General features: G+C 46.8%; 1 protein-coding gene across 3 annotated transcripts in view; it reads right to left on the reverse strand.

Annotated features, from left to right (window-relative positions):
• LOC100577045 overlaps nt 1–11,505 on the reverse strand; it is a 57,404-nt gene that overhangs the window by 30,736 nt on the left and 15,163 nt on the right. For all 3 annotated transcript variants that reach the window (XM_006558530.3, XM_006558529.3, XM_003249275.4), the window contains exon 4: nt 9,400–9,562. In XM_006558530.3, the coding sequence (XP_006558593.1) occupies nt 9,400–9,562 (163 nt within the window). The remainder of the gene's footprint in view (nt 1–9,399; nt 9,563–11,505) is intronic.

Genomic DNA, 11,505 nt, shown 5'->3' on the forward strand with positions numbered 1-11,505 from the left:
CAAAAGCTGCGCAGAGCGGGGGTAAACCGATCGCCAACTGTTGCGACATCTCCGCGCCTCGCAGCGCTAGAGCATAAATTATTCATGCTCGTAAAAATATCATGGATCGCGCGATTCCTCGCGAAACACGTGCGGCAATAACGAACCGGACGCCGTAATATATTTCCGCCGAAATATCCTACGGCCGGTTGTTCCTACGGCCACGGGAAACTCGAATCGACTCGATTCGGGATAACGGGGGAAAAGAGCGAGAGACTCTCTCCTCTTTCTCCTCCTCGCTCTCCTCCGGTAAAAATTCGAATTCGTTGCGTGCGTGTTCGGTGCATGCGTCGAGGCTGCACAGCCAGGCTGGCGGAGCTGGCGAGGCAGGCCGATGCAGGCGATCGTGTCGGAAAAAGAGCTAGAGGCACGGAGGAGAGCGGCGGAGAGGAGCGGAGGGGGAGGGGGGGGAGGGAGAGGAGAGAGAGAGCCAGAGCGTGGAGAGAGAGAGAGAGAGAGGGAGAGAGGGAAGCGGAGCGAGATAAGAGGAGATGAAGAGAGACGGGCGAATAGCGACGCAAATGAAGGCGGCGGGGAGGAAGCGAGAGGGAGAGAATGCAACTCGAACGAGGGACGGAGTGCAACGTCCGGTGGTGGGGGGGCCGGTCGGCGGTGGTGGGGACGGCGCGCCGCTTTTGAAAAAACCGCAAAGCTTTAAGAAGGCGCGCGGTACCCCCCACCCTCGAGTACTACGCGAGCAACTAGCGGCAGACATAGACAAGCCTCGCGCTTACTATTACTGGAAAATAGTTGGGCCGAAGTGGCCGGGAGGATCGCGTTGGGAAATTCGATCGAGGGAAAACGGATTTTCCACGGTGAAAGTGGTGCGCCGAGGCCCCGAGGCCGGCCGGTTTCGACGGAAGGAAGGAAGGACGTTTTCCAATTCGCCGATTATCCCGTGAAACAATGATATTTCGCGCGATATATACTCAGCCATTTTCCATCGCCGTCGGGAAAACGAACGACATTAAAACGCTCTTCGACTTCGTAAAATCTAATGAGGGAAAGAAAGTCGAGAGAGGCGAGATAGAGAGAGAGGGAGAGGGAGAGGGAGAGAGAGAAAGCGGGTTCGATCGAATCGAATTCGGAAGAATTCGGTCGAGCTCGATTCTCAAGTGCCACCAAGTCGGAAAATTTGCATCCCTCCCATCCTGGATGGTGTGTCCCAACGCCGCTGCAATTTTCGCGGACGATCGCCCCGACAATCGAACGCGATACACGATCACATTGGTTGAAACACCGATGAAAACTCGTGGGATCCTCCATGTTCTGCCACGTACGGATGGATCTCGAGATAGAAATTCGATTATCATCTCTCTTAGAATTGGGCACGCATCGTTGCCCGCCTCCTGGAAACGCCGCCGAGGGGGTTCACCACCTCCTCCCCTTATGATCGAATCAGCAAGGAAATTGAATTTTTCCGTATCTCCGCCATCGATCTTTGCCGACTTATCGTCCCGGAAAGAATGAGCCCGGGAGGGGTGAGAAAGAGAAAGAGAAAGAGAGAGAGAGAGAGTAACGAAAGGAATTGTGTTCTCGATGACGAAGTGCGCGATTCTGGTGGCCATCCTCGACGATTTACAGCAACGATTAAACCGCCAAAAATATTTCCTCCGTCCGGGGAGGGATACTATTTTTTTCCCCCTTCCCTTCAACTTCCCACCTTCCCCAGCTCAGAGAATTTATTAGATTTCCAGTCCAAGTTTGCAGCAAGATTTACCGGTGGGAATACGTGCGCGTTCTTAACGAATTCTGTGTGACTTATCGCCTTTCGTATTATAATTTTCACGGGAAGGTCGAAGGAAAGGGGTGGTGGACTCCGGCCGATCGACGGACGGCAATTTATTACGTGATCCAATTCCCTGATCCCAATGTCCTCGCCCAGACTACCAGGTTCAGGTACCATCGCAGAAATCGGGAACAATTCCTCGCCAAACTTTTTTCTTCCTCCATCCTCTCCTTTTTTCCTCTTCTCTTCGCGTCGCGAATCATCACGCACTTCTCCTCCGTTTTCCTTGGGCCCTGTTCACGCATCCTCCTCGTCCCTTGCGATGCGAAAGCTCGGAAATACGGCCGGCAGGCTTTGGAAAACAAACACGGACGGGTCGTAAAATCATTGAACCGGGGGTGTGGCCGGGGTTCACCGCGCGATCCGCAATCGCATTTGGACAGGTGGCCGCGTTATGACACGGGCCAGGCCCGTTAAACCGCTTAAACCCTGGACGGCGATACCTGGCATCGTACAGAAAATTGGACCGCGGATCCGTACGCTCGGATTGTTAACATAACCCGCACGTGTGCCGCTCGCGCGTATGTCGCGCACGTATCTCGCTTGTTCCAAGGTGCATCGGCCGTCGGAGGCAGCGAAGTTAGCTACCGCGTTTCCCCTCCTCCTCGTATAAACTGGAGAATATCCTCTCCACAAAGCCGTTTTCCCTTCATTTCCATTCGAGTCATCGTCATGATCATCGATTCCATCTCAAACTTGGCGAAATTCTTCCTCTCTCTCTCTCTGTACACGACAAAGTTTCCTTGCCTTGGAAATAGTAGAATAGTAGAATTTAACTCTCGAATTCTCCTTCACCCAGCGGGAAGAATCGGTGTCCTCCCTCATCATGAAGAGATTAAAGTGCAGTTCCGCCTCTGAGTCCGTGAACGGAGTCCGAGATTTAATCTTTCCTTATCTTCGTCCCGAAATCTCGTCCCCTTTGGGAAAATGTCGTCTCACGTCGTCCACGAAGAGGGATCGTCGCGAGTGCTCGTGCGAGTGAACCTCGAATTTCGCATTCGATTCGAGAAGTGATAGATAGAAGTGATAGAAGAATCTCTCCCCCATGTTGTTGTGCGTGAAGAATTAAAAAAAAAGTTGGCAGTGATGGTGATTATCAGGGATCGATACGAGTGAGTGAGGAAGAACAAGTGAAGAAGCCGTCGAGGGGATGACGGGAGCGCAAGGGTTGCGCTTGTAAAAGAAAAAGGGGGAAAAAGAATCGGGTATAGATGAAAGATACCGTGTGTGAGAGCTAAGACAGGCTCCACAGAATCCACTGTATTATCCTTTATCGGCTGAAATATGGACCAAGAGAGGTAAGGCACTACCACCATCGGCAAATACACACCGAGGAGTGTACAGGATGAAAAATAGAGAGGCGAAACGCTGCTGCATCGGCTGAAACGCTCTCGCGTCGCTTCGAAAAAAAAAAAAAGAAAAAAAAAACGCGCAGTATCTGCAGCACGTCTAACGCGCTGCGGATAGGTATCTTTAATCTTCCTTTAGGGGGAAGGGGGGAGGGAGGGGAGAGGCTTTTGCGCGGCCGAAATTGCGAATTTATGTTTCGAGGAGAGGGGAGGTTAAACTGGGTCGAAACGAGGAAAAACGAGGGACAGGTCTGGTTATGATTAAACTATCAAACGCAACTTTAACAGCCTTTAACCGAGATATATACACGTATATATACATATATACGTGGCACACATTTAGGTAGACAAATTGTCCTAAAATGATCTCGATCCCCACCGCGCGTTATCTCCAAAGAGTCTGGAGGGTCTATAAATTTCTCCCGGTGATCCTTTAAAGAAACGATTCCTAAAATCCCTCTAAAATACTTTTCATAAGAAGAGAGAGAGAGTATATTATCGACTATCCTCGACGCGAGCCACTTCGTAAAAATACGATATAATTGATTCTCTCCTCCCGAGGAAAGAAATTGGAAAGTGGAAAAATTCGGAAAAATTTCACTGTCTGATAACGAGGGGGGATATAATAAGGAGAAATAGATGTAGAAATCTGCCCTTAAACGGAGATGTATCGGTTAATCGATTCTGGTTAAGCATCGACGCTTGAATCTCCTGCATGCAAATCGAATGCAAGAGAGCCTGAGCCTCGTACGTGCCAGACGGGGAGATACCGTAACCGCTTCCGACCAACTGACACATTGGAGAAATCAGTGCACCGTGGACTGTAAATCCGGTGCATGTATCCAGCAAGCACAGAGAGAGAGAGATCGCGGTTGCATCGATAACTATTCATAGCCCCAAGTTTCTCCCGTTGATTGCGATCGCTACGAAACGTGGTAAATTGACTCGGATTATGGGACCGATTCTAATTGTTCCTACGATCGCGGGCGAGGCGAGGAATAATCCATCCTTCACGGATAAAGAAAGAAATAATGTAAACAAACGAAATCTCGATTCGAGACGACACGTGACGTTGATTTCGAAGAATTGCGTGCAACAATGTTCTCTCCGGTTAAGGTTCGGCCTCGAATTACAAAAAGGTCGGGTCGGGTAATGACGGCACAGGCTGGCTACTTAGTAACTCGAGCACTCGAGAGAGAGAAAGAGAGAAGAGAGAGAAAAGGGGAGAGGGAGAGAGGTGAGGAAGGCTGAGAGGTGAGTGCGCTCACCGTCATCTGGCATGCATTGTCCGTGTTTCTGTGGATCATCGTGGGTCGCGCGCGATGTACTTTGTGCAAAAGCATCGTTCCGCCATTCTTGAATGCCGCTCGTTACGGACTTTTGCGGTCGCAGCCTCGTTTTATTCGCCGCCTCGTTCGAGATGCGCCAGGCAATGCTCGTGCAATTCGAGCCACGATAATATTTTCTAGAGGAAGGGGGGAGGGCGATGCGGTTTATCCTAAATCCATCCTTCCATCCTTCCTTCCTTCCTTTCTTCCTTCACTCCTCCTCCTCCCCCAAATTTCGACCGTCGTTCAAGAGGGAACAGCAGGAACAAATATCGGCGACGTGAACAGATTTTTTTCGACTCGGAAATATGCCGAATGCAGCCGCGTTGGGTCCCCCCGTTGGGCGGGGAAACGGTGGCAAAGGGGGCGGACAAAGTGCTGTCCGTGAATTTTTGCGGTGCACCGTAAAAATCGGCAGGTCTTTTCAAAAGATTTCGTTTCGTTTCGTTTCGTAAGGATGGATATTGGAATGGATGCACGACGCCTTTCTCTCCTCCTGGTTTTTCCAACTCGTCAATTCGAGACTTCGACCTCGTTTCCACGCGTGATATTTTACCCGGAGAGTTATATTTTAACGAGCGTTAACAGGTGAGGTAGGCGAACGGGGATGGAAGAGGGGCGCGTTGCGATCGATCGTTGGGAATTAATATAGGAGAGACGATGAAATAATCGTTTCGACGAGATCATAATATATCTGATGATATTTTAAAAGGAGAATATGCACAACGATGATACGCTTTTCCCCCCCGAGTTCATTGTCCACGAAAATTTTATCTTCTCGAAATTTCACTCTCTCGTTTAAATTAGACACCTTCCTCTACTCTTCGCTTACTTGGCCCGCGGCACCGTTGTTTCCTCTCAAAGCGGACAACACGGGAAGGATAGAGGGATATCAAAGGTGGTTGGAAAAAAGAAAAAAGAAAACTTGTCCTATCCCATCAGCTGTGATACACACGTTTTTTCTTTTCTCTTCTTTTCCTTGACCCCTTGACTACGTAATGCACGTCCATCCACGTCCTGTATAGTACCAGTCGAATGAAAAACCAAGTCCTGCCTTTTTTTTTTTTTAGCATAGCGGCTCGTTAGATTCCCCCTTTTTTTTTTTCTAACGCTTGCATCAACCTTCTTTTTAAACGTTAGCCTCCTTCCTTTCTAGGCCATCCTCTGTTTATAGAAATTGCAATAGCCACGAGGGGGATAGTTCATAGTCCCAGTTGACCGTCAAAGCGGAGCAAGTCGACCGTTCCAGAGTTCGGGAAACTCTTTCCCTACCGTCTCCACGCGATAATTTCGATAAACAAGCGTGAGGTTAGGTTTTTTTTTTTTTTTTTTTTTTTTTACCACGAGCGGCGAGTCTTAACACCGTCTTAAACGTCTCTCTCGAGGACGAAAGGCTCGATGAAAGAAAGAGGAGGAGGTGCCTCGGCAAAAGTCTTTGAGTACTTGAGCTGGGGTAAAAAAAAAAAAAAAGAAGAATCGGTCTTTTACATTCTCCGCTCGGCGATTAAAACTTTTGGTCTCGAGCGAAAGCACAACACAACACAACAGGAAAGGATGAAGCCCGCCCATCTCTCTAAGCACGGTGACTGCACATGGTATCGAGCACGCGTGAAATTAAAATCAGGTCACTGCCGCCAGAAACGGCCGCTCTCCGGTATTTTCAGCCCAACTTGAACGATCGTGCTTTATATACGTGTGTGATCGCTCACACTTGGTTCACCGTGTCATCGAACGGTCGATAAAATTAATGGCGATGTTCGGAGACGAGCGTTTTTCTTTTCCTTCTTCTTTCTTTTTTTTTTTCCAACACACCCTCGCTTCGTCACATTTCACACTCCTCGCCGTGAATCGTAAATAAAAATTACGAGAGATAATCGCAAATCCCTATCCCTTTCTCACTATCCCCCATCCTTTCAACCGGCTTCCTTTTTCCCATTCGTTTCTCCATATTCACGTACGGTTACGCGAGGGTGGTTACGTGGAAGGCTAAAATTAGAGATCATATCGCCCTTTTTTTTTCTTTTTCTCAAACAGGCTCCGCTGGAAAATAAAAATTCTCTTTAAACCCCATGAAATCATGCCGGATTGAAAGAGCGTTTGAAAGATCGCCAAGATTTCATTTTTACGAATACATGCATAAAGCTTGTTACATTTCAAGAGTCATTGTGTACCTCGATAAACGCCTTTCTCTATTATACGTTCTAATTAAACGCTATTGACGGTAATTTCGACGCTTCGTATAATTTTTCACGAATCCACGGCTTTCAAAAGTATTTTCAACAATTTCCATTCCGTCCGAATTCCGTTCTGAATGTTTCGAAACGCGCGCGTATGAGCGAGGGGATGATTGAGTGATGATCAAACTCGCCCAGTCATTTTCACCTACGTTGCGCCGTAACAGACTCGAAGCAACATGTTAAAAACTCGACAACGTCCACACGGAATTGAAGGATAACAGTTTTCGACTCTACGATCGAGCTTCGTTTTTGCATATTCGATCGATGGTCCGATAGGAGCAAGTGTTCTTATCTCGAGACGGGACTCGACGGATGAATAGATGCTGTCACGTTCATACGCGATGTAATTTTTCGTAATTTTTTCCATCCAACGTTATCTTTTCGACAGCTCGACTTCGAGCTCGAGTTTACGACGATCCAAGCCGATTTTTATCGATCCAAGGCCTTCCATCTCGATGTTAATCGACCGGTGATACGAATGCGATGGCCTTATTCGAGAGGAGTTTTTATATTTTTCGTTTGGAGAAGATCGTGGTACGTGATGGACGTTGGTGGATGGAGATGGATCGATCGTTTCCCGAAATTTTTTTCAATTATTTCCAGGGAAAATACGCGTTCAAATATCGCGAGTACATGGAGTATAAGCAATTTCCAAAGTTTTATATTTAGAAGGGTTTAAGACGCACATAACGCGCGTCTATAATTAAACGGTTTACTTTCGATTCATTACTTTCGATTCGTTCCAAACGCTCGATTCAATATTAAACGTGTTCCAACATGGCGCCACGCAGAATTTCTTGGCGAACCGAGAAAAATAAGAGAGGAACGAAAAATTAATTTTAACCGAGGGCAAAAGATTCGAGAAACAATCCGTGTTTTTTTCAAAAAAGAAAACATCTTGTTTTTCTCCTTTCGCGCATCACGCTTTAAAGAAGAAGAAGAAGAATTGTAATTTTTATTTTCATCCAAGAATATTCTGCCGAAAAAAAGAAAGAAAGAAAGGAAAAATCGAAATCAAACAAACGTTGAAAATATCATTTATTTTCGTTTACACGATCTTTCATCCTCGAAATGGATCGATCCATTCTCTCCACACGCTTCCCTCCCTACGCACACACAAGACGAAACTGAATGGAATGGACGCGCGCGAGCAATCGAAAAAACGGACAAAAGCAAGTGTAACGGAGAAGAGCTGGGCGCGAACTTTCCATTGGATTTGAAAGGCGGCCAAGTTGAGAACCGGTTTTCCAAATTCGAGCGGGAAATATATCCGTCGAACGAACGAAAACGCATCCGTCGAAATCTCTCATCCAAGATCACGTAACGGAAAGGAAGAATTTTAGAGGATTTTAGAGGATTCGTTTCTTGAACTGAAAAAAAAAAGAAGAAAAAGGAATTCGCTTTCTCCTCTCTCGCGAGTGTTTTCTTAGAGATACCGGACCAGAGCTAAACCCTGGGAATAATTGCGTGGCCGTGGCGAAACTTTGGAGCATAATCGGCCGACTTGGCGCTCGTTTATCCGGAATTATAATCCGGCAGAAACCGGAAGGAAAGTTTCCAGGCAAAGCCTCGCCGAAAAATCCACCTCTCCCCCTCTCCCTCTCCCGACGATATTTTTCGTTTGATGATCAACGAAGGAGCCGGAGCGAGAAATGAGATTTCGTGTCGATGAAAATCGTGAACGAGGAACAAAAAGGGGGATAGAAAAAAAAAAAGAAGAAGATTCCTCTATTTGATAATGGAAAAACAATGTACACCGCGTTGCAGCACGTGCCACGTCCATTCCACGAATAATTGGTTCGGAGGGAGGGAGGGAGAAAAAGAGAGACGATTATCCTTTTCCCTTCCATTCGTACCCGCGATATGATCTGGCTCTGACTCTCGTTATTTTCACACTGCGCTGGAGCATTTGTCAAAGCGTCGCGCCAATTCGTCCATCTCTTTTTTTTTCTCTCTTTTCTTTTTTTTTTTTGAGCGATTTTCCTGTCGATCGAATTGATTCGCAGCTACGAACGAGGGCAAAAAAATTGCGGGATTAGAAACGGTGACGTTGTCAGGGGCGTTGTTGGACCACGCCTGTTTTCGAAGATTGTAACGTTATTTCTTAAATTACCGACGCTCGACGAATAAACACGAGCAGGGAACGTGCTACGAGACGAAATCTTGATCGGTGTTCGGAAATTCGTCGCCTCTAGAAGAGGACGTTGTCGCCTCTAAAATTTGCCTCTTGAAAGCTGCCTCTCTTGAAACCTGATTTTATCTCGATGAAATCTCGGCGAAGAAAAATGCGGGCTGGATGGAGGAGGACGGTTGGAAGGTTGGGCCGAGAGCAACTGGGGCGTGAGAATTCCGTTTTCCACGCTCGAGAACGTGGTTCAATTTTTCAGAAACGGGCCGTTTTATTTATTCAACCAACGACGTCGAAATTAGCATCGGGCCGGCGCTAGCCACCCGCCCAGAATCGGTCGATGGAACCTCGGGGCCGAGTTCCGATCGATTTCCGAACTCCTCGTCAAGGACGCATCCCCGCGTCCCTCCACGTGTTCACTGACCTAAACCCTGACCATACCCCCCCCCCCTCTCGAAAATTACACCCCTACGAGCGGTAAGCAAAATTGGCGAGACAACGAGCCCAGCCGTAATATTAAAGTACTCACGTCTTGGGCGGAGAGGATCCTCGTGGCGGATTGAACGGTGGTGCCGCCCGAGTGGGGGCGATGATGCAACGATTCGGCTGTATTGTCTCGAGAGTATACGCTCCTGTACCAGGGCAATCCACTCGAGCTGTCTCGCCTGTTTCGGTATTTTCTCCACACGTGTCTGTGAAAAAGAAAAGGAAAGAATCACTCTTGGAAAACGATTCTGCGCGTTCAAAAAGAACGAGCCATTTCATATTTAATCTCTCGTAATAAATAAGTAATAAGCTCGAATGAGGATATTGACAAGATTCTTCTTCCCACGTTCTTCCCACTCCAAAGGTGGAGATTTTAATTGGGAGGTTGTCTAGCTATAAAAGAAGAAGGAAAAGAGACGAGGAAAATTTTCAACCAAGAGGAGAAGAGGAATCTGGTAATGGACGGTGTGAATCGAAATAATTAAGGGAACTAAGAGTCTAAGTTTGTATCGACTTTTGAACGATACAAGATGTAAGAATCATTTTAACGAATGGTTATTTTCTTGCAAGGGAATCGTACAGATCTTGATTTATTTTTGCAGAGCGTATAACACGAGTTATCTCGAAATCGACATGCTTCAAATCAAGCTCGAGTTTCCCGAGTTTTCAATATAATTTCGAACCGGTTGAACAATCGTCCAATAATTTTGATCCTCGTTCCCTCGAATTATCGTCGAACAATCCTCCTCTCCGCAAATTTCTCTGCGATTATTATTCTCCATCCAAGGCTCTCCAGGGAAAATTCCCAACTCGCTGCAGGTGTACGAGGGATCTACGTACACGAACCGAAATCAGTATGTTTTTTTCACGTAAGAATGAAAATTGTTTAAGCAGCTGCTCAATCTTTTCGGATCCCAAATCGAAATTTGCGTTTTCACGCGTTGAAGGGTATTAATTAACCGATTAAAAACCATTATTGAAAATTCAAATCATCTTCCACGCATCGTAATCTGATCCCCAAAAAGGAAACGATCTCCTCCTTTCATTCTATCCTCTCGCGTGTTTTTTAACCACCGCGTCTGTAAAAGATTTAACAGCACAGATTTACTTTCTATGTTTCATTCACGAGATGGAGATCTCACTCCAACAAAGAATATCGTCGAAACATACGAGATTAACAGATTCTCTCCTTCCCTATCGCGATCCAAATCCGACCTTGATGCCTCCGACCTTCGCTTCCTTCGCTCGAACCTCGGTTAACCTCGTCGAAGTGCAAGGGTTGGACGCGAGGAGTAGCTGTCGATACATCGTAAGGGATTAGAGATCACGTCGAAGCCGAGGGGACAATCGATCAACCGGTGAATTTACTGCCCACGAAAGCGATGTAGGTGTCTTACAACCGCCAATAGATTTTGGACAATGATCGAGTCGCGCGATCATCCGCATCCGCCTTTGTCTTTAATTGATCGACGTCTTCCGGCTTTCGCTTTCGCGACACAAACAGAGAGAAAGATAAAGAGAGAGAGAGAGAGGAGACTCTCCCCTCTTATTCTCAGTTATAACGCGACTATCGTTGGTACCGTTAACCCATTCGCTGACTTAACGGTTTTCCTCTTTGTGCGGTTAGATGCGGATCTCGTCTCTCTCTCTCTCTCTCTTTCTCTCTCTCTCTCCGTCCCTTAGCGCGATCTCTCGGCCCACTGTTACGAATTTAGAGACCGAGAAACGGTACAAACGTGTGTCTGAATCGGTTTGGCGCAGGTGTGCTCCGTTCCAAAAATGGTGGGAATAAAAGAATATTTATAAATATGGATGTCGTGTCACCTGTCCCCTTCCTTTGACAGGGTGGACTTTAATTAAGATAATTCTCGATATCGTTTCAAGGATGGGGACGCGACCTCGTCGAGAAAAGAAAGAAAGAAGGGAAAAGAATGATCGTAGCTCCGAGGAATAAAGTATTAAACGTCAAAAACTGAAATTGTCCTTTACTCTTCTCCCTTTCTTTCTCAGGAGACGTGAGCACCTGTTTCCACCATTTGTGTACGCGTGAGCGTTTGGTAAAGTGTTGGTCGGGATAAGGGGCGAAAAGAAACTTTTCTAAACGTGTGTCGTTGAAAGAAAGAAACTACGAATATATATTTCCTCTTAC

Source organism: Apis mellifera, linkage group LG13 (assembly GCF_003254395.2).
Source record: "Apis mellifera strain DH4 linkage group LG13, Amel_HAv3.1, whole genome shotgun sequence".
Classification (NCBI taxonomy): Eukaryota; Metazoa; Arthropoda; class Insecta; order Hymenoptera; family Apidae; genus Apis; species Apis mellifera.